General features: G+C 56.0%; 4 protein-coding genes across 4 annotated transcripts; 2 read left to right on the top strand and 2 right to left on the bottom strand.

Annotated features, from left to right (window-relative positions):
• Positions 1–1,980: 1,980 nt before the first annotated feature.
• On the bottom strand, positions 1,981–5,127 carry THOC3 (THO complex subunit 3). The gene is made up of 6 exons (XM_086470955.1): positions 4,945–5,127; positions 4,279–4,435; positions 3,211–3,415; positions 2,716–2,877; positions 2,525–2,625; positions 1,981–2,179 (listed from the first exon to the last, which is right to left on the bottom strand). Exons 1-6 carry the CDS (start codon positions 5,125–5,127, stop codon positions 2,016–2,018), a joined length of 972 nt encoding a protein of 323 aa, XP_086327081.1. The 3' UTR covers positions 1,981–2,015.
• A 170-nt stretch (positions 5,128–5,297) lies between these two features.
• Positions 5,298–13,460, top strand: SIMC1 (SUMO interacting motifs containing 1). The gene is made up of 10 exons (XM_086470957.1): positions 5,298–5,429; positions 7,163–7,903; positions 8,158–8,378; positions 8,998–9,067; positions 9,465–9,610; positions 10,036–10,215; positions 10,705–10,833; positions 11,816–11,972; positions 12,054–12,138; positions 13,102–13,460. The coding sequence occupies exons 1-10, from the start codon at positions 5,298–5,300 to the stop codon at positions 13,320–13,322; spliced, it is 2,082 nt and encodes a 693-aa protein (XP_086327083.1). The 3' UTR covers positions 13,323–13,460.
• Positions 13,461–14,919: 1,459 nt separating this feature from the next.
• Positions 14,920–22,608, bottom strand: KIAA1191 (KIAA1191 ortholog). Its single transcript, XM_086470902.1, has 7 exons — positions 22,581–22,608; positions 22,306–22,496; positions 20,864–20,990; positions 19,069–19,193; positions 17,677–17,783; positions 17,231–17,367; positions 14,920–16,759 (listed from the first exon to the last, which is right to left on the bottom strand). The coding sequence occupies exons 1-7, from the start codon at positions 22,606–22,608 to the stop codon at positions 16,551–16,553; spliced, it is 924 nt and encodes a 307-aa protein (XP_086327028.1). The 3' UTR covers positions 14,920–16,550.
• A 2,268-nt stretch (positions 22,609–24,876) lies between these two features.
• ARL10 (ARF like GTPase 10) lies at positions 24,877–26,792 on the top strand. Its single transcript, XM_086471172.1, has 4 exons — positions 24,877–25,062; positions 25,650–25,812; positions 26,006–26,181; positions 26,616–26,792. The coding sequence occupies exons 1-4, from the start codon at positions 24,877–24,879 to the stop codon at positions 26,790–26,792; spliced, it is 702 nt and encodes a 233-aa protein (XP_086327298.1).
• Positions 26,793–27,835: the final 1,043 nt, after the last annotated feature.

Here is a 27,835-nt window from a genome sequence, read left to right as displayed (position 1 = left end):
ATGCAGGGGCACGCCCTCACCCCGGACTATCCCTTGCTCCCCGCTCCCCGTGCTTCCTCCGCCACAGCCCCCAGCTGCTCACCAGGGCCCTCCCCGGGAGGCGGCGGGCGGCTCGGGGCCCCGCAGACATGCTGTGACCATCCTGCTCGAACTAGTCTTTGACGAACTAATAAAATAAAGGGATTTGTACATTGCTCTGGCCTCTTCTCAGCCATTGCTTCCCTGGGGCCCCACGCCAGCTCCCTCACCCCTCCATCGCCCTCAGGGCTGAGCCCTGGCAGCTCATCACACTAAGGGAGGCCACAGGACTCACCCTGGGCAGCACCCAAGCCAGGCCACAGGTGAAGGGAGGGGCCACACAGCACTCTCAGCCCTGCTCAGTCTGGCTCCATCCCCACACCCCCGTGTCCACCCTGCAGGCGCCCTCTCCGGGGCTGGGGACACAGTAAAAGGGATGGGTGCTGGTGGGCCCCTGTCCCACAGACGTAACAGGGGGGCTTCTGCCCCTTCCTCCTGACTCTAGGACTCCCCTCACAAAATGACTGTGAGGTACAATACCCCAGGGGTACAAGGGCTGTTTCTGGTGGATCACAGCCTTCAGCCCCGCCAAGAGCAGGGGCACAAGGCTACGGACAGGCCCCCGGCCCTGGGGCACCTTGTGCCCCACAGCAAGGCAGGGCCTCTGGCAGCGCCCAGGCTTGGCACAGCCCTGGAGGCCTCTGTCCAGAGCCAGCCTCAGCTTCGACTGATTCGCCATCATTTACCAGTAAAAAGCTCAGCTGTTACCCAGGCGGCATCAGCAGAGCAGTCACCTGGAAAAGCTTCTGTCAGAAGAAAATATTAGGGTATGAAATGATAGAGATCTTGCAGGCAAGGTCTCCATTGCAGCCAGGCTGTGCCTGCAACTCCTCTGCGATGACCACCTCCCCTGCGACCCAGCATGCCAGCATAGGGGAGAAGAAAGCCCCACGGCTCTCCTGGAGAGCTGGGACAGGGGAGGCACTACTCATCACCCCTGCCCAGGGCACAGGGAGGGGCTCTGCCCGGGGCCGGTGGCCGTGGCATGGGACAGGCAGCGTCTTCTGCTGGGGCCACGGCCCTGCTGCACCCATGCGGGGTGCTGCCAGGCGGGAGGAGGGTTACGGGACTGGGACAGACCCCTGTGGCTGTCCCCACCCTCTGTGCAGCGTCCCTCGTGTCGCTTGTCCCCAGCGTGGAGGCGCAGCGCCCCCTGGTGGGGCGACAGCGCAGGACAGAGACAGCGGGAACAGGCAAAGGAGACAGGAGGGACAGCCGCCTCCACACAGACCCCTCAACCAGGGCCTTGCCATGGCCAAGGGGACAGAGGCAGGGGACGGGAGAGGAGCTCAGCATCCCCCTTCCATCCCCACAGCAGCCACAGGCACCTTCGTTATGGAAGAGGATTTATCAAAACTAGAAAAAACCACCACACATACCAAAAAAAAAAAAAAAAAAAAAAAAAAAAAGCGCACCCCAACTGGGGAAACATCCTCCAGCTCACATCCCCCCACCCTCCCCTCGCTGCCCCAGTGCGGGGAAAGGACACGGGATGTCTGGGAGGGGAAGGGGCAAGCTGTGCTCCCACAGCTGCCCTCACCACCAAGCCACCGGGGACAAGGGGACAGACACAAAGCTTATCACTGCTGGGGAGCCTGGCCAGAGCGGAGCTCCTCTCACAGGAGGCTCCTCAGCAGTCACCTTCAGTGACTGACTTTCTTTGGCCACTTGCCTTTGGAACAAGGCCCCCACGCCCCAGAGAGGGGGCAGTAGCCCTCAGACAGCAAGGGGAGCCCTGCTGGCATCCCCCCCCATCCTCCAGAGCACACAAACTGTTTTTTTACAAATGCTCCCAAGAGCAGTAGGCACAGAGCCAAGCCAAAGGCCACAGCACTGCCAGGCAGGCAAGGAGGGGAGCCATCTCCTCACCCCGACCTACACTAAGCACCCTCCCACCCCGAGAGCAGGGAAGCGCTGCCTCCCCCAGTGCGGTTTTGTTAGGAGTCATTAGGGAGCCCAAAGAGCTTGACGGTGCCTGCCTCCCGGCTACTGTCGTATTTGCCATCTTTGTCGTCACAGGCGAAGGCCAGCAGCGGCCTCTTCGGGTGCCAGGCCACTGTGAAGGTGGGGGACTCGCACTGCACCTCCCAGAGCTTCTCTCCTGCATGGAAAAGGGGCCACGTCAGCCTGGAGAGCTCCCGGCCCTCTGCTGCACGCTGCCCTGGAGCACGCACCGGAGCCAAGCACCTGCTCCTCCTCTCCTGCCCAGGGCAGAGGAGGAACAAACAGCGCTTCAGCGCCTCTTAGTCGCCTGCTGACAAGGCGCAGACACGACATGCATGTCCACCACAGGCTAACAAGGCAGAGGCTCCCCCTGACGGCGCTCTGCTCTGCACAGCCAAGCTGCTCCTTCTCAGCAGACCGATACTCCCAGGGCTCTCCCAGCTCCATCAGCACTTCTCCATCCAATGCCTGCCCTGCTGTTCCCCAAAACCAAACCCGTTACCTGTCTCCACCTCTGCAATGTCAATGAAGTGATCTTCTGACGCTGATGCCAGCATCTTCCCGTCATGGCTAAAGCTCAGCGTTCGCACAGGCCAGTCAAGCCTGCAGCAACAGAGCGAGGCAGACAGTGAGCCACTTCTGCCACGGCCACCAGAGAGGGGAGGCAAACGGTTTCGGGACAGCACCACCTACCTTGAGAAGCACCTCACACACACCAGTTCATCCACATCCCAGAGGCTGACTAACGCGTCAGCACTGCCTGTGGCAAAATACTTCCCCATGGGATCGAACTTGATGCAGATGCAGTTTGAAGGATGGGCGTTGATGGACTGAATGGGTTTCAGCTCCGGGTAGCTGCAGAGATGAAGGGAGAGGGCAGGAGGCAGTGAGAGGAGCGCAGGGCTCATCTACAAGCAGGGACGTTGGGACCGGGACTGTGAGCAAACCAAGCTGGCGCAGGAATCTTTTGAGTGCTGAGCGAATGAGGCAAAGCATCAGGGTCACTCTCGGAGAGCCCAGCCCAGAACTGGGGCAACCTCAGCTCCAGGCAAGTTCATTTCCACCAGAGGGCTGGGAATCGCTGGGGTGTGGGACTCGGGTTCCCCAAAAGCAGCAAAGGGGCTTGCAGACTGATGTCCGCCGCAGCCAGCCCCGCTACCTTGCCCACCAGCTGCCATGGACGCCTACCTGAGGATGTTGATGCAGCCGTTCCCATTAGTGAGGAAGAACATGTTGTTATCGTTGTTCCAGGAGATCTCATTCACCTCAAACTTGAACTGTTCCTCAGCTTTGGAGCGATGCGTCTTGGCATCAATGAAGGTGACCACATCATCCTTGTTCCCCACGGCAATGGTCTGTCCATCAGGGCTCCAACAGATGTTGATGTTCTCCCCTGGAGGGACAGAAACGCAGCAGGTCCCACTTCCACCCAACAATCCACGACACCCACGGGTTAAGCAAACAGACAGCTTTTATTGCTGATCCAAGGCCATAATCTGCTCTGCTAACTCCAAACCACTCCCGAATCAGAAAGACTGCCAGGTCTGCAGTCTAACACACAAATCCTATATAGCAGCTGTCCAGCAAATACGCAGTTATTGAAAATCAAACTGCGTATTGAAAATCAAACTGCAGCTCCAAGCCAACATGACTACATCACTGCACTTCCCATTTCAGCCAAGATGGGACCACAGCAACCACCAAATAAGGTCACCTCAAAAATCCTATGAATCCAGGGATCTTCGAGATCCAGAAAAAGCAGCAGCCAACAAAAAATAGCTATGAACGAGGGTAACAAGGCAGGTTGCAGTTATGCCACCTTACAATGCCATTTCCAGCCCCTACAACTCAAAACTGGAGATTTCCACGGGCAGACGTAGTGTCTGGGTTAACCAGCACATGAATTCAAATTGTTTTCTGAATCCACGCAAAGTTTTACTTCCACCATGGCTCTCTGCAAACATGCCTTCCCCTAGTCTCCAGCCTTGCAGCCACAGACTCCAGACACAAGCACACAGGACATTTTTAACAGCCCACATCTTATGTCAGTAGTTTCTCCAGTCCTGACACCAGAGTAAATCAGCCCTTGTGTTCACCGCAGCAGAACGCAACACAAAGATAAAAGCCGTCAGCAAAGATGGCCCGATCGCCAATACCCACAAGAAGGGTCGAAAGCACTGTGCCACTGCAGATGGGTCCCACACAGCTGAGGTCCTGCCAGGACCCAAGAGCCCTCCCAGGAAGGCAGGGACTCACCTTTGGTGTTGACAGTGGCGATGCACTTCGTGGTGCGGACATCCCAGATGCGGATGGTTTTGTCCCCAGATGCCGTGACAAAGAGGTCAGGGTTGCTGGGGTGCCAGCAGAGCTGATCCACGCTGTCCCCATGGCCCCGGTAGTTGTTCTCCTTCACCTGGAGGAAGAGAACAGCCATCGACTGGACGATGAGCCCGGTTCTGCGCCCCTCCTGCCCCGGATCCCAGTATGCTGCCCCCCCGCCCCGCTCCGCTGCCGGTTACCGGATGGGCTGGAAACCCAGCCCAGAGCCCCACCGCCATTTCACGCTCCCCACCCGCGGCCGGCCGGGATGGAGGGGCCTTCCCCACCTCCCCAGCCAGGCACCAGCTCCAGTCCCGGCTCCCTGGCCCCAGCCTGCGGGTCCCTGGCGACGCTCCTCTCCCGGTACAGACCCCAGTCCCCGCTTCCAGGCCTGGTACCGACCACCGGCGCTCACTCCCGGTCCGAGCCACTCATTCGAGCATCCAGGCCCGGAAGGGGTCCCTGGTACCCGCCCAAATCACCACTCCCAGCCCGAGGGCTCACGGGGCGCCCCGGAACCGGCCCGAGTGGCCGCTCCAGGTGTCCCCCAGTGCCCGGTACCGAACCGCCGCCCCCCGCCCGTCCGGTGCCGGAGGAGCTCACCAGCCGGTCCTTCTCGAGTAGGAAGACGCTGGCGGTCTTGTCGAAGGAACCGGAGGCGAGGCGGCGGCCGCAGCAGCTCCAGGCCACCGAGTGCACCTTGGCGCCGTGCGCCGGGAACTCGCGGCTCCGCGTGTTGGCGCGGAACAGCTCCTGCATGGCCTGCACGTAGGGCGACAGCGCCATGGCGGCGGCGCCGCGCCGCGACCTGGGCCGCCGCCACCACCGCCCCGCCCCGCCGCCGCGACTGACGCAGCTTCCGCCGCCCCCCCTAGGCCCGGCCCGGCCCAGCCCGCGGACCGAGCGCCGCTGCCGCCGCCGGGCCGTGGGGGGCGGAGCCGCCGCCCGCCGCGAAGATGGCCGACAGCGTCGTCCGCATAAGCAGCTCGGACTCCGAGGGCAGCCGCTCGCCGCCGCACCCGCTCCGGCGTCGCAGCTGCTGCTGCTGCCGCCAGCCGCCGCGGCGCCGCGCGCTGCCGGCCCCCGCGGTGAGTCGGCGATGCCCGGGGTGCGGCGGGGCGGCCTCCCGCCGGGCGAGGCGGCGCCTGCCCCTCACAAAGATGGCGGCGCTTCCGCCGCGGCCGGAGGCGCGGGCGGGAACGGGAGCCGCGCGGCGACAGACGGCCTGGCGGGCCGGGCAGGGGCAGGACGGGGGTGGCGGGCCCGGTGGCCCGGCCCTGCGTTCCCGGGGAGCCCGGTGCGCTCAGCCGCGTCCCTCACAGAACAATCCTGGCCCCAGCCACACCCTCTAGGCACCCCCCGCCCCTCCCCCCCCCCACCTCCCCCAGGAGGGCTCGGGTCCCCTCAGCCACCTCCCGCCAGCAAAGGCCCGGTCCCCAAGACTGGCTGTCCCAGCCCCCCTGGCCGCATCCCCCTGGGAGACCCCAGCCCCCAGCCACGGAGAGTCTTGGGCCCCTCGGCTGCACCTCGAGGAGGGCTTAGCCCCCCCCCCCGGCCCCGGGGCACCCTGATGGGGTCCAGCCCCGGGCCGTGGCGGGGCGGCCGCCGTCCCCCTCACCTGGGCCACCCCCCGGACGGGGAGACGATGGGCCGGTGCGGCGGCAGTTCAGGGCAGGAGCCCACTGCGAGGCACAGTCTTGGGCGGGGGGGGGGGGGCGGTCTGTCCACCCCACACCCACCCCCCGGCGCCGTTGGCCCCGACTCCGATGCAGCTTTCAAACGCCGGCAGGTCCGCGGTGTCCGGTGCAGCGGGGCCGGTTGGAGCCGGGGCAGCCTACGGCCCTCCTCGGCCTCACCGGCTTCCCACACCGCGAGGCCTGCTGGGTTTTGCCATCTCCGCAGGCTACACGCGGCCCCTCCTTGGAAAAGGCAGCAGGTCTGAGTCGGGGGGGGGGGGGGAATGCATTTAAATTGTCTGCAAAACGTGTTCCTGCTTTGAGACGCTAAAGGGAGGTTTTTTCCAAGAGCAAACAGGCTCTGGCCCTTCCCGGGCACGTTGAGATCCTGGGAATTGCCATGTCCTGCCTGCCAGTGGTGCAGACGGACGCTGCTGCCTTCCCCTGCCTGCTCCTGCTGCCCCTCGGACAGGCATGTCCTTGGAGCTCCGGGGGCTGCATCACCCAGTGAGTCCTGCGTGGGAGCCCCCAGGGTCTCAGGGCTGACGTAGCTCTGGCTTGGTGCCGTGGATGTGAAGGTAGCTCTGTTCCCTACCGCTCGTGTCCACGTACTGGGTGAGGTCTTGCCGCAGGGCAGGTGCCGAGGTTCAGATCCTGCTCTGCTTCTGCCAGCGCCGGGCAGGAGCCCCTGGGGACGGGGGGCAGGAATGCTCGCTGCATTCCCCTTCCCCCCCTCCAGGCACCCCAGCAGGGCTGGCGTTTCCCCATCCCAGGAGGGAGCTGAGCAGGCAGCCAGGCCCACTCTGGGCCACAGCAAGAGGTGTTTGGAGCAGGGGACGCCGCCGTTTGCCATAAGGAGCCCCAGTGGCAGCGGGGATTTGTCCCTGCCAGGAGCAGGGAAGAAGAGGTCAGGCTCAGCTGGGCTGCTGGGGGAGGCTGACACCAGAGCTTAGGGCCGCTGCCCCATCCCCTCGACCAGGCAGTGGGGTCTTTGCCCCTGGTTTCTCTTCCTGTGCTGGTGCCAACGAGACCCTTTTCCCCTTGGGCTGGGGCATCAGTGCTGCCATAGCCGGTCCCTGGCAGGGGAGGACCAAGGCACCCAGCTGCCACCGTTGCTGACAGCGCTGGCCCCTCTGTCCCCACAGGAGATCATTGATCTGACGTGCGAGGACACAAGCACAGACCCAGTGCCACGGAGCAGCTTCGCCATCATCGACCTGACAGAGGACACATGCAGCCCTCCCCATGCCACCAGCTGGGATGACCAGGACCCCGAGCAGGCACCTGCTACCCCAGCAGCACCCACATCCCATCCCCAGCTCTGCTCCACCACAACGCAAGAAACGGAGGCAGTGTCGGGGCCGAGCCCTGCAGCGCCCTGGCACGGTGCTCCCACAGGGCCCAGCGCCACCGTGGACACTGCAGAAAGCACCGAGAAGCAGAGCTGCTTCTCTCCTGCCTCCAGCTGCCACAGCTCCCGCAGCCGGGAGCAGAACTGCAGCACCACCACTTTTAACAGTGACTTGGGCTCCCTGGCCAGCACGCAGCTGGACTCAGACCTGCTGTCCCTGTCCCCGTCCAGCCTGGAGAGCAGCAGCAGCTGGAGAGTTGGTGGCTCAGAGGAAGAGACTCCCCAGCTCTGCCAGGAAAGGGAGCTTCCCCCGAGGCTGAACCCTGCCCCAGCCATCCCCACAACCCCAGGGAAGGCCCGAGGGCCTCCGCTGGAAGCAGGTGACCTACTGCCACTTGAAACAATCCAGCAAGTAACCCCAGCCAGGACCAAGGCTGACAGCAAGGCCTGGCTGAACAAACTGCACTGTTTCAGGAGAAGCGGAGTCCAGCACCTCTTCCTTCAAGGTGTAGCACCCAACGGGGAAACAGAGCAGGTAAACAGGGTTGAGAGCAGCCGCTGTCAAGCCCAGCCAGAGCCTGCTTAGAGCAGCCTCTGCAGTAGAGGATGGAGCAGGGGCAGCTCCTGCTCCACTTCCCCTTTTGGGGGAAGCTTTGCCAGGCAGTTGGGATCTCTGGTTATTGCAGTTCCCTTCACAGTAGGCCCCACATCACAGCTGGGTTCCTCTGTGTTGGGGGGAGCTGGCTGTCCTGGTTTGAGCTTTCACCCATTGCCTTGCCTTGTATGCAGCGGAAATCTGAGCTCATCCCCAGAGGGAGGCTGAGCATGGTGCACACCACCATGGAGGAGAACTTCCCGGAGGGCACCTTGCATTTCCTGAGCGAGTTTGTCTCCTGCCAGCACTGTCCCCCCAAAGAAATCATCTCCCATCTGATCAAACAGATCCTGTTGAACTGCCACCAAGGGGAGATCCTGAAGGATACCTACATGCTGCTGATGAAGATCCAAATGTATGTGTTCCCTTTGCTGCGGCACCGTGGGGCTGGCTAGGTGCTCCTGGGTCCCTGCCCAGCATAAAGGTTATTCTCCATGGTCCTCACCCACAGAACAGGGAGCAATTTCCCCTATAATCTAGGATGATCCTCCTGCCTCTGCCTGTTGTCAGCACAGGCACACCCTGGGCTGTCTGAGGGTGGGTCAGCGACAGGCTGTGACACCAGGGAGCCCTCTAGGCCAGAGGAGTGTGTTTGCCTTGCGCCTGAAGTGCAGATCTCATTCTTCACTGCTGTGACATGGCAGAAACGCCTTCCCTGAGCTGCAGCAGGGGCCGTGGGCTGGAGGTGGGTGGAGCGGTTCCCCCGCTGCCCTCAAGGTTCCCACAGAGAGGCACAATGTTTTGTGAGGCCACAGGCCCAAGAGTCCTGGGGCTGTCCATGGAGTACTGCCCCAGTCAGGTGCTTCCAAAAAATGAATGTGGTCAGAGGAGGAGAGAAAGGGAGAGGGTGAAGCTGGAGAGGGGAAGGCAGGACAGGCCCCTGAGCAAGTGGGTCCGGGAAGGGCCAGGGGCTGCCATGCCTCCAGGCAGGTGGTTGGGCGGTTCAGCACAAATGGACAGTGCTGTCCTTGCAGGCTCCATCCAGCCAATGCCGCTACAGTGGGATGGGACTGGACGCTGCTGAAATACATCATGGAGGATCAGGTACTTGGCACCACCTGTGTCACATCGGGCAGGGATCATCCAGTACGCGGTGCCGGAGGGTAAGCGTTGCCCCGGGGCCTCACATGGCTGTGCTCTGCTGCAGAATGGGCCGGTCCAACATGCAGTTTTACTGCAGCTGCCGAGGGCAGCAAGTGCCCGTTGGGTATCCCGCGTTTACCCGCGGTGCTCCCTAACCTGCTGCACAGCTGTAAGCAGGTTGTCTCCTTTGAAGAAGGCAGAGCAACAAAGCCTCTGTGGGTCACCGCCCTGCTGCAATGGTAGAAAAGGTCCAGCAGTGCCCCTAAGGTAGTGCCTGAGCCAGGCTGCCCCTGAGACAGCCATGATTCCCTCGTGCTCCTTGCCCTGTGAGGCTCATACCATCTCCACCTGCCCTCAGGAGAAGCCCCCTGGCCGGCTCCTCTTCCTGCAGTATGTGGTGCAGACCCTGGAGGATGACTTCCAGCAGAACCTGAGGTTGCACGCCCTGCAGAAGTCGATTGCCAAGAAAGTGCTTTCGTGTGACACATGCTTCAACAATGTCAAGTAAGGGATGCCTCCTCCTTCCCTATTCTCTAATCAGATGCTGAGAGGCAGGGGCTCAGGGTCAGACTTTCACACTTTCCAGGAAAAAGTCTGGGAGATAGAGGGAAGTGTAGGGCCCAAGTATAGAGAACAGGACCAGGTGTACAGAAGCAAACCACCGGAGACGATGCAAGGCATTTCCAGCCGCAACCTAGCAGGCTTTTCCCAAGAACAAGATCTTGCACTGCTCAGGACAGGGCTGAGAAGGAGGCAGTCCTGTTGACAAGCATATAAATATGATGCTCAACAGCTACTCCCTAACCTGTCCAAATGGGTGGGATGTATTCTTCATCCTCAGGGTCTTTCCTCAGGCTCCAAGTGGATCTAGAGGTGAGAATGCAGTAAAACTGGGCCCATCCCAACTAAAGTTCCTGTTTCTGTCCCAGGGAGGTGGTCGAATGGTTGGTCGCAGCAGTTACAGGAGCTGGGTTCTCCCAGCCCCAGGAGCAGCCAAAAGAAACTACATCCTCTTCAGCAGAAGCAAGGGACAAATACAGCTCATCTGCACCATGTCTGGCCAGCACTGACCAGGCAGAGGTGGCTCCACCAGCTTGCTTTGCCCAGAAGTAAGTCCCAGAAGTCCTGACTCCCTGCTGGCATTATCATGGGGCCCAAGTCAGGGGGAAGCCAGTCCCTCCCTGTCAGGTCAGGGAAGCCAGGCTGTACCTGTGACCAGTTTTGCTGGTTCTCCTTTGGGGTAGACACAGACTTGGTGAGCAAGAGACTCCCTCACCTGGTAGGAAACTGGATCAGTAAGCATCCTCCTCTTGCATGTAGCATAAGGCTGGAGCTCTTGTCCCACAGCTCAAGCTGCCCCGTGCTGCTCCACCAACACTGGGTACAGCTGCCAAGACCTCCTGAGGGTCCATGTGGGGGTTAGGCCTGCTTCCAAGAGCATCAGATTCAAAAGCCACCAAGAGACACCAAACCTAGCCTGCTACGTTCCCCTGCATACCTCCCAGCAAGGCACAAGGCTGAACGAGGTGCCACCCCAGTGCTTTACTTTGCAAGCCGAGGGGTGATGTCTCCCGGTGTTAACTGTCTCTCTAACCTAGGGTGATGCTCCTGCTCCAGCGAATGTTGTCCATCGCAGTGGAAGTGGACAAATCTCCCAACTACAGCTCCTGTAAGATCGCAGATGTGATATTCCCATTTATACTGAATATTCCCCTGAGGAGCCAAAGGTGAGACAGACGTGTGCGAGGCAGCATCTGCCCGCGCGAGCAATCGTCCTATTCCCTGTTTACATCCAAGTCTGCATGCATAAAGTACCCCAGGGTATAGAAATTCAAGCTCATTTATGACCCAGCCAGTAAAAGCATGGTTGTATCTCCCATGGAGACACAACATCACCAGCTGAACACATCTACCCAGCTGGTGTGTGGCTGAGAACAGCTGATTCTCCCACTTGTTAAAGTTGCAGGATGTTAAAACTGTAAAGAGGGTCTGAAAAGCAACACTCTGCATCAGCACAGTCTAGTACTGGCAAACACATCACCAATTTCCATGGGCAACTGGGTAGCTCATCAGAAACGTGATGCAGTTCCTGCAGCTTTGCCTTGACATCCTTTTGTTTGCTTCTGTAAGAAATGCAGCATCTGAAGCCAGAGCACAAGGCCCTGACTGGCTCTAGTGTAGACACAAGATCACTAGACCCGCAGACACGTCAAACCCATGTTTGTCAGCCCCAGCAGGCAGCCCTTCCGGACCCTTTTAGCAGAACTCTCTCTGAGCACACACTGGGACTAATCAAGCCAAACTGACTCTAACCAAGCTACTGCTCCTCCCAGGACAGATATCCTAGATCTGGCTGGCCGCTGACCCCACTTCACACTTGCTTGGCTGTGCTCCCTGCGAATCAGCAGGAATGGGTAACTTCCACACAGGCTGCTGGGCAGGGTGAAGCGAAGCAGCTCAGCGTGCTTCACAGACCATACTGACCTCCGTTGCCACAGGTCAGACCTAAGGACATAAACAGGTCCATGGCCAAGCTGCATGACGAAGGTGTCTCTATCACATCTGGTGGTTTTCCTTCCACTGCACTGCTGGGCAGCCCCTGCAGTCACCCCACATCTGCACCAGATCAGCACCAGTGGGACACCAGGAACGTGCTGAAGCAGTTGTCCCTGGTCAGGCTGTTATTTACTCTCCCCCTTTGTCTTCCAGGGAAGCTTTCTTAAACACCATGGAGAGCCAGCTCCTGCGCTGCAAACTGCTAGAGCTGCTGTTCCAGCATAGTTGCAAAGTGCCCACAACCTTGCCCTTGTCTCTGGCCAAGATCCTGTACTTCCTGAGCCACTCCTCTATGCTGCTGCAATATCAGGTATCCAGTCCAACCTCGCCTTTGCCTTGTTTTCTCCTGAGAAAACTTCTTCTAATAACCAAATACTGTCTCCTGTCATAGGATGAAACAGCAATATGGCAAAGATGGGATGAGATGCTGCAGTACTTGAGTTTGCTGCTGATGAGTTACCAAAACGTAATACTAGGTAAGCAGCCTGTTCTGGCCTTAATAAACACAATCTCATCAAGAGGCTGCAGTAGAACAGCCAAAGTACCCTTCCTCCTTTCTTATCACTCTTGAACTCATGGCCAGTGTTAGAAAGATAATGCGCCTCCATCCACGCCAGTAGATTCCCAGGATTCAGAGCAAAGACGCGATGTTGCATCAAGCAGAGTAACCAACTTACTTTGCCAAGTTTAGCCCCTGAGAAATAGCCTACTTCCTAAGGGATCAATCCCAGCACTGGGAAGTACACAAGGGGGTGCTCTGTACCCACTATTGTCTAAGTGGCACACACAGTGGGTGGAAGAATAGGGTGGTTTAGCAGGAAAAGCAGAAGGCAAAAGGCTGGTAAAACCAGCCACACTCAGCACTTAGCAGACTGGGCAGGGAGCACCACCCACAGTAGCCATGGAAGGAGCAGTATTTATGACCCCAGGAGAGCAGCACAGTCACAAAATGCTCCCTAAAACTCCCTAAAGTCATTTTACCAGAAAATTCCTAAAGTCTCTTCCCAACTTCAGCTGCTTTAGCCTAGGGTTAAGGCTGTGTCATGGAGGAATGCAGGGGAACCCACCATCACATGTACATAGTCTTATTCTCCCTGAAGCCCTACACGATCACTGTTGTTAAGCTCTTCAGAGACTCCTTTGCAGCTGGACAGCTGTCCAGTCTGCCACTGGCACAGGAGGAAAGGATGCTCCGAGCCCTGCCCCCTCCCCCTTTCTTGGGCTCTCTCCACACGCAGACTGAGCTCCAGGAGGGGACAGTTCCTTCTTCCCCCAGGCTGGTCTTGTACAGAAGCATCCAGGATAACCATGAGAGGATCAGCACAGTTCCCAACCGCTCCTCACCGCAGCGCTGCTTGCAGCACTCTGCAATCTGTCCCCCGAACAGGTCAGGCAGCCCACTGCATGTTGCCTCTCCCCACCCACATTTCCTCTTGCAGACCACCTACGGAGCTCACTCAACAACCGGATGGACTTGATCATTCAGAAAGCCAAGCCCAAGCTTCAGGACAGCGATGACATCAGCCATCTGGACATTCAGCTGAAGATAGAGGACTTCATCAGCCAAATGCAGCAGGCCCTGGGGCAGCCTTTTCCCCTGCAGATCACGGAGAAATTGTGCATGCTTCAGGAGTTGTTATTCATTGTCACTGCTACCTGATGGAGACAACCACTGCAGCAGGTGGCACAAAGAGCTTCATGTTTCCTCTGTAAAACCCCATCAAAACCCCCACCTCTTGCTGCAGTCTCCACTGTTAGATGTCATGTGCGTTTGTCTATACATTTCTTTGGAAAAATGTCTGGTTTACATTGTCTCTGAATTTCCTTTCAAACTTGCCTCATCCTACAGTTTTACAAGGCACTCTGTGCACTTTAAAAAAAAAAATTATTTTCCTATTTGCTGAGACTCTTCCATCTTTGTGCCAGCCCTGCCCAAAGGAAGTGCAGATCTCTGTCAGCTGTACCTTGGGAGAGCATTAGACTAACACAGCCATAAACTGACAATAGTTTCCACAGCAAGCAAATACCAAAATAGCTGCTCAATATTTAGGAAAAGGTGATAATATTTAAGGAAAAAAAGCAGGTGTGGGCTGCAGTGAGGGCATTCACAGTGCAGAGATCCCCAAGCTATGCTGGTCAGTCCTTGGGAAACAAACATTGCTGTTCCAGATTAAATACACCTACATGACTTTGCCAAAGGTGACTGGAACATCAAGAGGGAGGACTGGACAGCAGCATCAACTGAAGAGACTGCACCTCTTCCAGAAGGCACTGAATTGTCTCCAGTGCAGACAAGCACACGTGTTATGATGAATATTCAATTCAAATACAACTCAAGTCACAGCTGAGGTCAGAGCAAACGAGCATTTCTACAGAAGGTCTCCTCAGACAGTTCAGAAGCAACAGAGGTTGGGAGCAAGAGAAAGACACCCAACATCGCTTTATCTGCCCCTGTGGTGGGCCACCCTTGGCAGGGCCCTAACAAGGAGACCAAAGCCTAGGAGCATCGAGTAGCAGAGTCAGGGCGAGGAATGGAGCAGTCCTGATGCTAGTGCTGCACACACTGAAGGCCTGGTGCTTGCTTCCCAGCAAGGCTTCATGCAGAAGCCCGGCTTCAGTTAGCCCAGAGCTGTTTGGAAAGGTCTGACCTGGAGCTCACAGGTTTGCTCCACCTGCTTTAGGAAGCCTCTTCCCAACTGCCAGATGTAGAACAAACCACTCGTCTGCATGACATTGCACGTCTTAATCCAGGGATAAGCCATACAGGGGAAAGTGAGGCATGTTTTAGAAGTAGTAGCAAGAAGCATTCCCAACAGTGCAAACTCCCAAGTGCTCCCTGCTCCAGAAAGCTGCTCTTCCTGCATGATGTGCTCATTCAGATGTATTTTCCAGTTCAGTCCTTTCAACTGGACTAGACTTCTATCATTAGGCTAGAAAAGAAACTGCATTCCAGCAAGAGGTCCACAGCACAAGCTGCAAGAGAAGCAATCTCAGGAAGATGAAGAATCTCCATTTGAATAGCTCAAGAAAACACAAAGATTTCATGTTTAGTTTCATCTGCTTAAGCCCTAAGACAGGACTGAGTCTGGCTTTAAACACAGCCTCCCTGTCAAAAGGGAATTTTACAGAGCAAACATTTTACCCCAGTGCAGGTGCTGCCAGAGCCTAATTAGGCAGAACTCTGACCCCCACACTCACTGGACAGTCCCACATTTCTTCCACAGACACTTTGCCAGTGCTAACACACACCACAGACCTCCATTCACAAGGATTTTATTTTCTTGTAACAAACAAAAAAATCATACACATTATAGACATGAATACAGACAACAAATAAATTAATGTCAAATGAGAGACTGATTGCCAAGGTGCAAACGAATAGTGACAGTGAGAACTGCTTGGTTGGGTGGGAGACTTTCAACACAACACATCATTGGCAGTGCTGTTGAAGCTTGAGAGGAAGCAGAGCCACAAAACGTGCTTCTTCAGAGGGGACAGCAGCTAGCCAAGTGAGCCAACCCTGCCTCACCCTCTGGGAGGAATGTTTGGTTTAAGGCAGCTGAAACCCCAGAGCTCTATGGTTACCAGGTGTTAAGTAACCTCTGTATAATGTCCTGGCAACAGAGAAGCTTCCAGTACCAGATGCAAGGCTGCTGCTCCCACCTCACCACTACAGAAAGCCTGCTGCTGGCTGAGGGAGCTCTGCAGCACAATTGTGAAGTGCAGAAAGAAGAGACCTGTTTGCCACAGGACAGGTGAAGATTACAGAGCAACACTGCCTATAATGCTTAAGGGATTAGATAGCAGCCAGGAGTTCCTTCCACTTTTCATGAAAGCGGTGTTAGCTGTTCCCAGTAACTGGTTCTGACTAGGCCAAAAAATTACATACAGCTCTATCATAGCAAGGAGGAACATTTAGCCTTGATCTGCCCTCAGTCCTCCCCCAGCCCTGCAAAATGCATTTAATGCTGATGAAACAAGAACCCTATTTGAGAAGTGCCCCTGGTGTCCAATACACTTCTACATGATTCATACAAGATGCTAGGGGGAAAAAAAAACTGAACAAAACCAAACCAGCAAATCAAGCAGCACCCAGAGTGCCAGAACATCTGTAAGTCTGTGGTCTAGGAGAAGGCAGGACAGTGTTGCTTTGCAGAAAGAAGAGAGGATGATTACTTGGTTCAAGCCACACCAGCTCTGGTCATTTCCACCTTTTTGGAAGAAGATAAAGAGCTGGGAGAAAATCAATTCTTCCTTATTACTGCCAAGCCCCATTAGATCCTGCTCCCTGGCTTTCTAATAAGAGCATCTTAGAATGGTCACTGCTCCACTTTTCCTTTGAAAAAATTCCAACAAATTAGTATTAGGTGTTAAACTATAAGGTCACACTGGATAGAAAGGGAGTGTCACATTTAAAACTGACCCACCACCACATGGTCCAGTTTTCAGTCCTTGCTTGTTTTCATCATTTTCTGCTGGTGTTTTGTATATGCCAGACAGAACCACGGACCTCCTGAGGGTACTCCAGCACCCAGCAGGAAAAGACAATCAGACTACAGGTAGACAAGCAAGCCTGCTTGCACACCACATGCAGTTCTGTCCCACAAAACATGGTTCAAGGTTCTACTGTGGTGTAATGTGCCCAGAAGCACATTTAGTGCAGCCCAGCAGACCGAACTGGTGCAGTACAGCAGACAGGATGGTTTACAGTGGTTTAGTACTAGTGCAGGAGTTTTTCCAAGACTGGTTTTAGGACAGTCACAACTGTTTCCTTTTCTGAGATGAAGAGCTGGAAGGGAGATTTTCCTATTTTACTGCAGCACAACAGGACAGGGAAGCAGAGCCTAAGACACCCTGTAGCCCACTAAAGACACCAGAAGCATTCCTCCTAGAACCCGGTGGGAGTGAGCACATTTAGATCCCGTGGTTTGATATTATGGGAACGTGGAGATTGTTTCCTCCCTTCTGTGACTGGAATGTCCATTTTGGGTGGCTTGAAGGTGACTGGATCCTCTGACATCCTAGTAGCCTGAGCACGCATCAGCTCCATTGGGGATGGCTTCTGGGCACCCTTATAGGATTGGATGGTAAATCCTCCTGATGACCAAAAACAAACAAAGTCACAGCAAGTAAGAGCTAGGAAAACAAGCCAAGTCCTTTTGCCACTGCTGCCAGGAGCGAGCAGTGTCACTGATGCCCAGCACTGCAGAAAGCCTATGTAAGACCCAGGAGCTTCACGTCATCTAAAGCCTGCTCCACACATTAGAGGCTGGCACTTCCAGTTCTGGTTTTGCCACACAGCAGGGAGTAAAAAAGCCACATAAAAAACCTTCACACCTGCCCTTCCACTGCAGCTCAGTGCAAGTTATTTCTACTTTCAGGTCCTTGGCATAGGTTTCACCCAACTGCTTTATACTTAAGCACAGAAACTGTATGAACAGCACACGTTCACAAGGCAGTCCTAGAAAGTAACAAGCTAAGCAGGATAAGGCTCCAGAAATAGCTAATAAGTTTGCTGTGCCAGCTCTCCCCTAGCTCTTTCAGGGCAGGGGATTTTAGAGGACATACCTGGATCATTGGTGGATTTCTGGATGGCTTTGGGACCAAAAAAGCTCCATCTTTCAGATGGCAATCTGTCCCCACCAGCTTCCGTGGCAAAGTCTGGGCCAGTGATAGAAGTAGAGGATCCCTGACTAAACCAACCCCTAGGGAAAAATCATTGAGATGTATAAAACATGAAAATAAATACTTCAAGACATCCCACTGTGCCAGGAACTTTCCATGTAGTTATTTGGGGCAATTTAAATGATCTTAGTAGGTTTGTTACCACCCAGGATGAAGATATGTGCGCTTAAGTTCCACAAGCTTTAAACATTTGGATCTATCCAACGCAAATCCACAGCAGGTTCTGAATTTCATCCCTTAGACCCTCACTGGATAAGAATTTGTAGCAGTTCCCACCTCAGCAGCCTGTAGGAAACCAAAGGAGGCAGTGGTCTGCCAGAAGACAGTACCTGGTTTTATGCTTGGGAGAGGAGTGGGGAGTGCTGCTTGGAGTGGACTGAGCAGAAGTAGTCTGTTTGTCATCTTTTGTCATCTCTCCACTCTGCATTTTTAGCTTCTGTTAGGAGAGGCAAGAGAAACACAGAAGCAACAGAGCTTAAACACAAGACGTAAGAAACAAACAGCCAGTTTTATTGTCAAAACTGGACAATTGTTTGTATCACAGGAGATAAAGGATTTAAGTGTCACTTCACCTAAAGCTAAACCCAGTATCACAATACTTGCATACACCCCTTAAGCTTCCTTCCACATCAGATGTAAGTGTTTTGGATGTCCACTATGCTCAAGACACATCCTCCAGGCTAGAGGAAGGAAAGTAACACCTACAGCTCACTCCGCAATTCAGAGTCACTATCCAACAACAACGCACTGCTTCCACACCAGCATTCACAGGGAGGCTGCAGATGCAGCAGAGCTAGCTTACACATCGGTTCAGCTACCTGGTAGCAAGGCTAAGGGCCACAGCAACCATTTGTCTCCAGCACTTTTCAGAGCGACAAAGCCTTCAGTGCCACAAGTTCTCTAGTGAAGGTGAGACCAGACCTCGTACAGAAGGTACAAGGTCTGCAAGTACTAGACCTGAGAAATAATCCACACACATAACAGGATGGAAACACTAACATGAACTGCATTGCTCATAAAATAAACAGGAACCAGGTGCACGTGAACCAGGTTATTACAAGTCAGAGAGTACAAACACTTTGAAAAAGTCACCTGAAGGGCAGTTATAGTTCAAACACCAGCTACACGGGCACCTTCTCAGAATGTTTCCTGTGGCTACCCAAGCCACACTAATGCAATTCACCAACATCATTATTGAAACTTTAACCTTGTGGGAGTAAACTTGGAGAGTTCACTATTAAACTCCAACTGCAAGATTACTGTTGACAACTGAGCTCGTCAGAAACATGTCGAGTCAAGACTTTTGTCTTCATTTCCAGGAAGAGACAAGCCCAATTTCACCTGCCAACTTCTATAACAGATATGCATGGTTTACAAGTTCTCTTGGGACAGTTACACCAGTCCACTGCAAGGCACCATTTGAAGGTACAGCAAGGATCTACATTATGTGTAGCAATGTCCCCACTTGGAAAGATGACTGAGATAGTCTGACATAACCATGGAACATGACAGATTTCAGAAAAAAGTTTGTTTCAAAACTACAAAGGCTAATGCTATCTTTAAAACATAAGTGGGTAACCTTTTTACACAATGAGCTAAAAGCCTTTAGGGGAAGCAGTTTAAGAAGAGTCCTACAACATGCTCCAAAAGTTATGTCACCAGATAGGTCTTAAGCGAGTACACAACCTGCACAGAGAAAGACAATGCAAAACAAGCCTTACGTGGACTGCCTCAGCCACTCGGTGATACTTGGTCTCCTCAGTAGTGAGGCCTTTGTGAGGAGTGTAGCCAGCATCTCTCAGCCCTGCCTGCTGCTCAAAGCGCTGAATGCTCTCCTGAGTCTGCTCTGGAATGGACAAGAGCACATATTGACACAGAAATGCCACCACAAGCGTTTCTAGCAAAGAAAGGCAACTTCAGCAAACAAATGTAAGCCCCTTTTTTCATCATTCCTACCTACATGTGAGGAGTTGACAGAAGCAGCACGATGAAGCTAAGGAGATATTCTGACTTGAAAACTATCCTGAGTCACAGGGATAAGCAAGATGAACAGTGATGTGTCCCAAATCACCAGATTATAACAAGTGCAACACCTGTCATTAAACTCATCTCACTCAAGAAGCCACATCACTCCTAATTACAACTTCTTAAATCTAGGAGACCCCAATAAGCTGGATATTTTAAGTGGCCCTCTAGATTCAAGGGAGTTTTTTGGCCAAAAAAAATGAAGTCTTCTGAAAGACTGCCCACACTAGCTAATCTGACAATCACATCCTTGCAGAACAGGTGTAAAGACTCCCAGTGATTCTAGATTAGGCACAATAAGCTATTTCAGCCAAATACAGAGCCAGCATCTAATACACTAACATGAGTTCTGAAAAATATAAGCACTTCCCTGCCACACCCCCCCCCCCCACCTGCATAAGATGTTCAACTCCCTAGTGGAACTAAGAAAAAAGTCAAAAGGAGTTAGAGCACAAAAAGATGACTGGAAAAGCCCAAAGTCCTTCCCATGTTAATATTGAAGTTATTTGCAGGGACAGTGCACTGTACACACAAGAAATCTAGAGAACCTTTGTTTATTTCCAACTTGTGACTGAGTCTTCCTGGGAGGTGTAGGTTGGCACTCTTGACTTCTTACTGCACAAGAACATTTTTAGGCCATTGTGGTTTTAGCTAGATTAGCATTTTATCATTAGACTAGAACAGGAGCTGCTTTCCAGAAGAAAGTCCATATTCCTGGATGTTATTTTTCTGATGCATTGGTTATTTTCTGATGCATTGGTTATTTTTGAGCCAAGACTGAAATAAGTACAAATGTGTAGCTACTCCAAAATACTGGTCTGAAAATCTAGAAGTCTTTGAAGGCACTGCTTGGAGGAAAAGATGAAGCTCAGATCCCAGCTGCTAAAAGAAGCAGCAGCAGGGACAGGATTAACACATGAATAACTCCTCTGGCTGCAGACAGGCAAGTCTTCCCTGCAAACATAACTGACCCAATTTGATTTTAAAGCATCATGATTTATGAGTTTTGTTGATTTTTTTAAAGTATTACTGTTAGCAAGACAGCTGCTGCTGCTATTAACTAACATAACAGCCAGCAAGCACTTCATTAGCACAGTATGTCAGCTCTCCACACCACTTTGGTTAATTTTAGAGCTTTACCCATCATTCAGAAAGAACAAGTTAATAAGCAAACAAAGTAGCAGCAGCAGCTACCTCTGCACTCCAGCAACAAGCTGGCATGAACTGCAGTGCCCTATGAGCAGCTCATGTACCCTGCACTCCTCCCTCATCACCCACCACCTGGAAACACAGAGGCAGTAAGTGCCACCTATTCCCTAGTTCCTTGCTTCCTCCTAGAAGGAAAAAATACCATACAGGTCAAGAACAGAGTTGGTCTGAACCCACAAGCTGTCCAGGAGCTCTGGTAGTTACCTTGAAGCATTACCAAGCCAAAGCACACTCATGTGCCCACACCCCCTTAGCCACCACATTAGAGGTGAGAGTTCTTACTTGTGATGAGAGAGTTCATGATGATGTGAGTGGCCTTGGCCTTCACCACAGGTACCTTGTTAACACTTTCGGTGGATGATGAAGGAGTTAGGACAGGTGCATTCATGTTAGCATCCCCTTCCTCAATCTGTGGGGAAGAAGCAGGGTAGAGCTTAAGATGAGAGAGTATCTCAGCACCTTGCCAGGACACATCTCTACTCAAATAAGACACAAGGCCCAGCTGTTCTAGCAGCTAGCCTCCATCCCATGGAAGAAACCCATACACTGTTCTCACTACAGCCCAGAACATTTAGAGCTTGAACCTTATAATTCTTAGCAATGAAGAAGAAACTTGCATTCAACATTTAAAAACCTACCAGGCTGAGAGCCAATAAGTCATTGGTCTAAGTACAGAAAGGTCAACAGGAAAGAAACCAGAACAGATCTACTTCCATTCTCATAACTGCAAACTGGACTTCAAGGTCAATTGGGCAAGAGCACCCTTCCAGAGACAGCTCAAACACAAGCTAAATACAGAATGGCAGTCACAGATTACAGACTGGTGTTTAGATCTTGTTTTCCCCCTCATTCCTTATATCAGTTTCTAGCTCAGTGTATCTAGTGGTCACAGCTCCACCACCCTAGCAACAAAGAACCAGACAATGAAAGCTAGAAAACAAGAAATCTTGCAAAACACAGACTTCCTCCTCCTGACACAGGAGTTGCTGTTCCCTGACTGGACAGTTTGCTTTTTGTGCCGAGCCACTTTAGGTTTTCTGCCACAAGAAGGATCTTAAAACAAAGTGAGGCAAAAAGTAGAGGTTAAGCTCAAAGGGATGCAGAGTTATTTAATTCATTCAACAACATTTAACTTTACTTCAGACTTAGAAAACAGCCTGTAAATTTAAAAGAGACGGTCCTGCACCCACAGCATCCCCACAGTCATTACACAGAACAGTTTGGGTTGGATGGGACCTTCAAAGATCTAGTCTGACCCCCCTGCTGCAGGCAAGGACATCTTTCACTAGATCTGGTTGCTCAAAGCCTTGTCCCACCTGATTCCAAACACTTCCAGGGATGGGGCATCCACAGCTTTCCGTGGGCAACTGTTCCAGCACATCACCACCCTCATCGTAAAGAATTTACATCCAACCTAAATCCAGCCTTTTGCTCTCATTTAATTACAGCTTGCAGCTTTTTTTACCCATAAACACCCCAAAGAGGCATGTTCCAGGAGCCTGCTTCTCTCAACCACACTTCAGCGTCCCCACAACAGGGCCAGGCGGCAAAGCCGGTTCCCGGTCCCCAGCACCTCCCGAGGGCTCCCAGCAGTCCCTGCCGCGGAGGGCAGCTCGCCCGGTGCGGTGCGTCGGCCAGGCGGGAGGGCTGCCAGGGCCGGGCTGCAGCAGCACACGGGAGGCACGCCCGGGCCAGGGCCACCGCGGCAACCGGCCGGCCCGTACCTTCGAGAGCTCCTGGTACTTGCGCTCGGGGATAACCGGCTGCTTCCAGAGGACGCCGGCGCACAGGTCGGCGGGCGGCGGCGTCATGGGCGCCGTGTCCTCCAGGGCGTCGTCGTAGCTGAAGGCCCGCCGCGGCACGCCGATGGGCAGCGACATCTTGCCCGGGCGGGCCCCGCCGCCCTGCTCCAGCGCTGCGAACAGAGAGGGCAGCGCTCAGCGCCGCCGCGGCCTACCCGGGCCGGTGGGGGGGGGGGGCGGGGGGGGGGGAGCCTTACCGGGAGCGTCCGGCTGCCGAGAGCTCATGGTGGCGGCGGCGCCGCGGCTCGGCTGAGGCTAGCGAGGCTCGGCGGGGGGCGGCGGGCCGGGGGCCGGCGGCGCCATAGCGGATCCCGCGGGGCAGCCACGGCCACCGCCGCCACCTGGGGTGAGGCGCGGGGGGGGCGGTGCTACCGCCAGGAGTGCTCTTATAGGCTCGAAGCTCTCGCGAGAGCTGGCGGCGCACGCGGGGCACGCTGGGAAGTGTAGTTCAGGCAGGGCGGGGCCGAGCGGAGTGGGGCGTGGTTGTGTTGAAGGGGCGGGGCGCCCAGCCCCCCCCATGGCCCCCAGCCCCCCCCATGGCCCCGGCTGCGGGGCTGGGGGTCCCTTGTCGCCCTGCTGCAGGCTGGCCGGGCATGGTGACTCCAGCGAAGACTCCACAGCCGCTCCTGGTGGAGCCTGGCCCGGGGCAGGGGTGTGTTGTGCCACCAGGGACGATTGAGGACAAACGAGTCCCGTAGGCAGCGGGTGCAACCCCCAGGCCCGTGGGCGCTCACTGTGCTGGGTGCCAGGCTGCCAGGCGGGTGTGGGGCCCGGGGGCGGGTCACGCGTCAGCGCCCTGGCTGGGGCCGCCCTGCTGCCTCCTTCCCTCTCCGCATCGTCCCTACTTCTCCCCACCATTCCTCCCTCCCTCCGTCCTTCCATCCATCCAAAGGCCGAAAGGAGGATCCAGGAAACTACAGGCCTGTCAGTCTGACCTCATCGACAGGGAAGGTCATGGAGCTGATCATCCTGAGTGCCATCGCAAGTCATTTATGGAGGAACCAGGTGATCAGGCCCAGTCAGTGTGGGTTTATGAGAGGCAGGTCCTGCTTAATAAACCTGAACTCCTTCTATGACAAGATGACCTGCCTGATGGATAAGGGAAAGGCTATGGATATTGTTTACCTCGACCTCCGTAAAGGCTTCGACTCTGTTTTCCACAGAATTCTAGTGAAGAAACTGACTGCTCATGGCTTGGATGAGCATGCACTCCGCTGGGTAAAACACTGCTGGACGGCTGGGCCCAGTGAGTGGTGACCAATGGGGTTAAATCCAGCTGGTGGCCAGTCACAAGTGGTGTTCCGCAGGGGTCGGTCCTAGGGCCACTTCTGCTTAACATATTTATCAATGATCTCAACAAAGGGATAGAATGCACCCTCAGTAAGTTTGCAGGTGACACCAAGTTGGGTGGGAGTGTTGATCTGCTCTAGGGTAGGGAGGCTCTGCAGAAGGACCTGGACAGGCTGGATCGACGGGCTGAGGCCAGTTGTATGAGGGTCAACAAGGCCAAGTGCCAGGTCCTGCACTTGGGCCACAACAACCCCATGCAGCGCTACAGGCTGGGGGATGAGTGGCTGGAAAGCTGTCCGGCAGAAAAGGAACTGGGGGTGCTGGTCAGCAGCCGGCTGAACAAGAGCCAGCAGTGTGCCCAGGTGGCCAAGAAGGCCAACAGCATCCTGGCCTGTATTAGGAATACTGTGGCCAGCAGGAGTAGGGAGGTGATCGTCCCTCTTTACTCAGCAGTGGTGAGGCCACACCCTTAGTACTGTGCTCAGTTTTGGGCACTCCATTGCGAGAAAGTCATTGAGGTGCTGGAGAGAGTGCAGAGAAGGGCAGCAAAGCTGGTGAAAGGCCTAGAGAGTGAGGCTTATGAAGAGCGGCTGAGGGAACTGGGGCTGTTTAGTCTAAAGAAAAGGAGGCTGAGGGGAGCCCTTATTGCTCTCTACAGCTACCTGAGAGGACACTGTAGAGAGGCAGGTGCTGGTCTCTTCTCACAGGTAATTAATGATATAAGAACGGGACTCAATCTGCACCAGGGTAGGTTTAGGCTTGACATTAGGAAAAATTTTTTCACTGAAGGGGTTGTCAGGCATTGGAATAGGCTGCGGTTGTCAGGCATTGGAACAGGCTGCGGTTGTCAGGCATTGGAACAGGCTGGCCAGGGATGTGGCTGAGTCGCCATCCCTGGAGGTGTTCAAAGGCCGTTTAAATGCGGTGCTGGGAGATACGGCCTAGGGTGTGCTTGGCAGAGCAGGGCTGGTGGTTGGACTCGATGATCTCCAAGGTCTTTTCCAACCTGAATGATTCTGTGATTTCTCCATCCCCCCACCCCGCCCCGCGGTCGGAGCGGCCCCTTTAAGCGCGGCGGTGACGTAAGGGGCGGGCGCAGCTGGCGCTGGCGCGCCGCCCGCGGGCGCAGCTGGCGGGGGGGGGCGGGGGGGGGCACAGCTGCGGCGCTGCCGGTGCCGCTGCCGGTGCCGCTGCCGGTGCCGCATGGCTCTGCCCGGCGCCCTCCGGGACCTGACGGGGGCCCTGGGGGCCGCCGTGGCCGCCCTCGGCTCCCTCCTCTTCATCGCCTGGAAGCTCTACTTCCGCGGCACCGGCACCGGCACCGGCTGGGAGGACTGGTGGGAGCGGGAGCTGCGGGAGCTGCGGGACCGAGCACCCCCTGGGGACGCGGTAAGGGGAGGACAGAGCTTCGCCGGGACCCCCGGCTCATCTCCTGTGATCAGGATCTCCTCGGGATCCACTAGACCGGGAACCCCTATACCGGGAGCCCCTTACCGGGATCTCCTCGAGCCCAACGAGGGAGGGGGACGGGGCAGGGGATCGGGATCTTTCCGGGTTCCTCAGATCCTCGAGACCCGTCAGACTGGGGAAGGGGCAGGGGGTCGGGATCGCCCCTGTGGTCACCAGGCTGGGGAAGGCTCTGGATCGCCAGCCGGATCCCCCTGAGCACGTGGGGCTGGGGAAGGGGGTGCAGGGTCGGGGTACCCCTGGGATCTCGCACCAGGATCCCCTAGAGCCGGTCAGACTGGATTCCCCAGGATATTCCGCAGGATGATGGCCCTTGGGGACTCCTCCTGCAGCCCGTCCTGCTGGGGAAGGGGTCCCCCGTTTGAACCACCCCTGGAGCCCACCGGGCTGGAGCAAGGGCTGCAAGGACTGGCAGGACCCCTCGCTCCGGGCTGGTCCCTCAACCAGCTGCCTGAGCACGGAGCTGCGGGTCCTGAGACCGGCCCCCACCCCCTCCTGTGTCCCCGCAGCTGGACTGGAGGCAGGTGCTGGTGCTGGGACTGGACGGGGCCGGGAAGAGCAGCGTCCTGCACTACATCTGCAGCCAGACGGCCAGGGAGCGCATCGCACCCACCCACGGCTTCAACTCTGTCCAGCTCTACGTCGAGGGGCTGGAGATGGACCTGCTGGAGGGTAAGGCTGGCCTGGCCCCGCTGCCTCCCCCGGGGCTGAGCCTGCACGGCCCTGAGGGTTCCCCCACCTGCCGGCACCAGGCTGGGGGTGCAGAGCATCCCGGGCAAAGAGGTCTGGTTCCCCGGGGTGCTACAGGGAGATGGCAGCCTCGCTCACCCCCACGCCGATGCCTGATCCTGCCCGTCTCCCGCAGTGGGCGGCAGCCAGAACCTGCGAGCGTACTGGCCCCACTACCTGAGCCAGGCTGACGTGCTGGTGTTCGTGGTGGACTCGGTGGACAGGTCACGCCTGCTGACGGCGCGCCAGGAGCTGCACACGCTGCTGGCTGCAGAGCCCCGGCTGCCCCTGATTGTGCTGGCCAACAAGCAGGTGGGTGTCCATCCGTCCGTCCGTGCAGATGCTCAGTGAAACTGCCCCTCCCCAGGGCCCCAGGGGGAAATCCTGATACCCCAAATCTACTGGCATTTGCAAAATCTAATTTCTTGGGGCCTGTCTCCTCCAGTCTTCATCAGGAGGCAGGGCTGCTGTTACCAGTGCCCCACTGACGAGTTTCAGGAGAGCACCGAGGCAGCAGCATGCAAAATCCCCAAGGGGGAAATACATTCCCCAGGCAGATGACCCAGCACATGCCTGGTGCTGCTTCCCATTAGCTTGTGCCAAAGCGACTCCAGTGCAAGAGCGAGGCAGCCCTGCCTGCGCACGATCCCTGCCAGGACCGCACAGGCAGGATGGGGCTCCTGCCAGCCAGCAGCACTGCTCCCGGCGCTGCTCCCCTCCTGAGCAGCCGCCTCTCTCCCTCACAGGACAAGAGCGATGCCCTGAGCGCAGCAGAGCTGCAGGAGGAGCTGGCTCTGCACACGCTCAGCGAGCAGCGGGAGCTCTTCCTCCTGCCCACCAGCGCGACCTGGGCCAGCCTGAGCACTGCCACCAGCGTCCTCCGCGTGAAGAACCTGCTGGTCACCCTGCTCTCCCAGCCCTGAGCCCGCGCAGGGGGTGGACAGGCTTCCACCCCCGGTGCAGCTCCTCTTTGGGGTCCACAGCGCAAGGATGGAGGTGGTGGGGCAGGAGCCCTGGAGCTCAGACTCACTGGTAGCAGGCTGCTAGTCCTGGGGTGTTCACTGCACCCCACAGGGTTTGGGGTTGAGCTGCAGCACGGCTGCCCTCAGGGAACACAAGCAGCAGGCTCTGCTCTCTGCTTCGGGGAGAGGGCAGCCGCCTCCCCCAGTTCAGGGACAAAATCTCCCTTGGGATGGAGGCGCAAGCACGGCTTTTAACCCCCTGGTGAGTGGGAACGTGCAGCACAGGACAGGGCCCCACGCCTTCATGGCAGCCCTGCAAGGTCTTGAATGAGTAGGGCTGACCAAGCAAGGTAACCCTCTCGCCCACCGGCCCAGCCAGGTCATCCCAGGAGATGGGCTCTCCTTCCTGACACGGCAGGTTACTGCTGGCACAGCCCTGCCCCACAGCGCCGCCAGTACGGCACACACCAGTGGGAACAACCAGCTCAGGCAGTCCCTCACCAGGTCTGAGCACAGCTCTTACTTCCCCCAGCGCTGTATTTACCGTCCCGTTTGGGAAAGATGAAGGCAGGTTATCGGCCAGCCCTGCGCTGACGCCTCATCCTGAACAGGGGTAAAGACGGGCTGTCTGGTAGGAGCTGCGCTCAGCAGGCGTTTGCCCCCCTGCCTGTTCTCCCTCTCAGCTGCCCCAGGGAGAAGGGGAAGGAGCCAGGCTCAGGGACTGCAGGAAGCGCTGCCTGCAGGCAGAAGGGCTGCTGTGTCAGGCCACAGGGCGCTGGAAAACCCACCGTGGAAGGTGAGGAGCTCATCGGGGAAAGGGAGTACGCACCGGCCAGTCTCTGCTGCAAAACTTTTTGTACAGTCGCTCCTACAGTTTGTCAATAAAAGAAACTGATCTCTCTGCGCTGCCCTCCAGCTCCTTGGCAGGGAAGGGGCCTCCAGCCTGGCAGGAAGGTGGCTGCAGGGGAAGGAAGCAGCACATGGCCCCGCTCCAACCTCTGCTG

The sequence above is a fragment of the Leptosomus discolor genome, chromosome 10, assembly GCF_034619465.1.
Source record: "Leptosomus discolor isolate bLepDis1 chromosome 10, bLepDis1.hap2, whole genome shotgun sequence".
Taxonomy (NCBI): Eukaryota; Metazoa; Chordata; class Aves; order Leptosomiformes; family Leptosomidae; genus Leptosomus; species Leptosomus discolor.
The sequence above is the reverse complement of the archived record's forward strand: the minus strand, read 5'-3'. Positions and strand labels throughout refer to the sequence as shown.

Bases quoted from the DNA above. Each gene is read 5' to 3' on its own strand.
- THOC3 (XM_086470955.1), bottom strand. From the start codon at position 5,127: ATGGCGCTGTCGCCCTACGTGCAGGCCATGCAGGAGCTGTTCCGCGCC. The intron at 4,436-4,944 runs GTGAGCTCCTCC...CTCTTCCTCCAG, and splicing joins TACTCGAGAAGGACCGGCTG to GTGAAGGAGAACAACTACCG. The intron at 2,878-3,210 runs GTAGGCGTCCAT...TCATCTCTGCAG, and splicing joins GGCTGCATCAACATCCTCAG to CTACCCGGAGCTGAAACCCA.
- SIMC1 (XM_086470957.1), top strand. From the start codon at position 5,298: ATGGCCGACAGCGTCGTCCGCATAAGCAGCTCGGACTCCGAGGGCAGC. The intron at 7,904-8,157 runs GTAAACAGGGTT...CCTTGTATGCAG, and splicing joins CCAACGGGGAAACAGAGCAG to CGGAAATCTGAGCTCATCCC. The intron at 8,379-8,997 runs GTATGTGTTCCC...CTGTCCTTGCAG, and splicing joins CTGCTGATGAAGATCCAAAT to GCTCCATCCAGCCAATGCCG.
- KIAA1191 (XM_086470902.1), bottom strand. From the start codon at position 22,608: ATGAGCTCTCGGCAGCCGGACGCTCCCG. The intron at 19,194-20,863 runs GTAAGAACTCTC...TGTCCATTCCAG, and splicing joins CATGAACTCTCTCATCACAA to AGCAGACTCAGGAGAGCATT. The intron at 17,784-19,068 runs GTAAGGCTTGTT...CTCTCCTAACAG, and splicing joins GAGTGGCTGAGGCAGTCCAC to AAGCTAAAAATGCAGAGTGG.
- ARL10 (XM_086471172.1), top strand. From the start codon at position 24,877: ATGGCTCTGCCCGGCGCCCTCCGGGACCTGACGGGGGCCCTGGGGGCC. The intron at 25,063-25,649 runs GTAAGGGGAGGA...GTGTCCCCGCAG, and splicing joins GAGCACCCCCTGGGGACGCG to CTGGACTGGAGGCAGGTGCT. The intron at 26,182-26,615 runs GTGGGTGTCCAT...TCTCCCTCACAG, and splicing joins TTGTGCTGGCCAACAAGCAG to GACAAGAGCGATGCCCTGAG.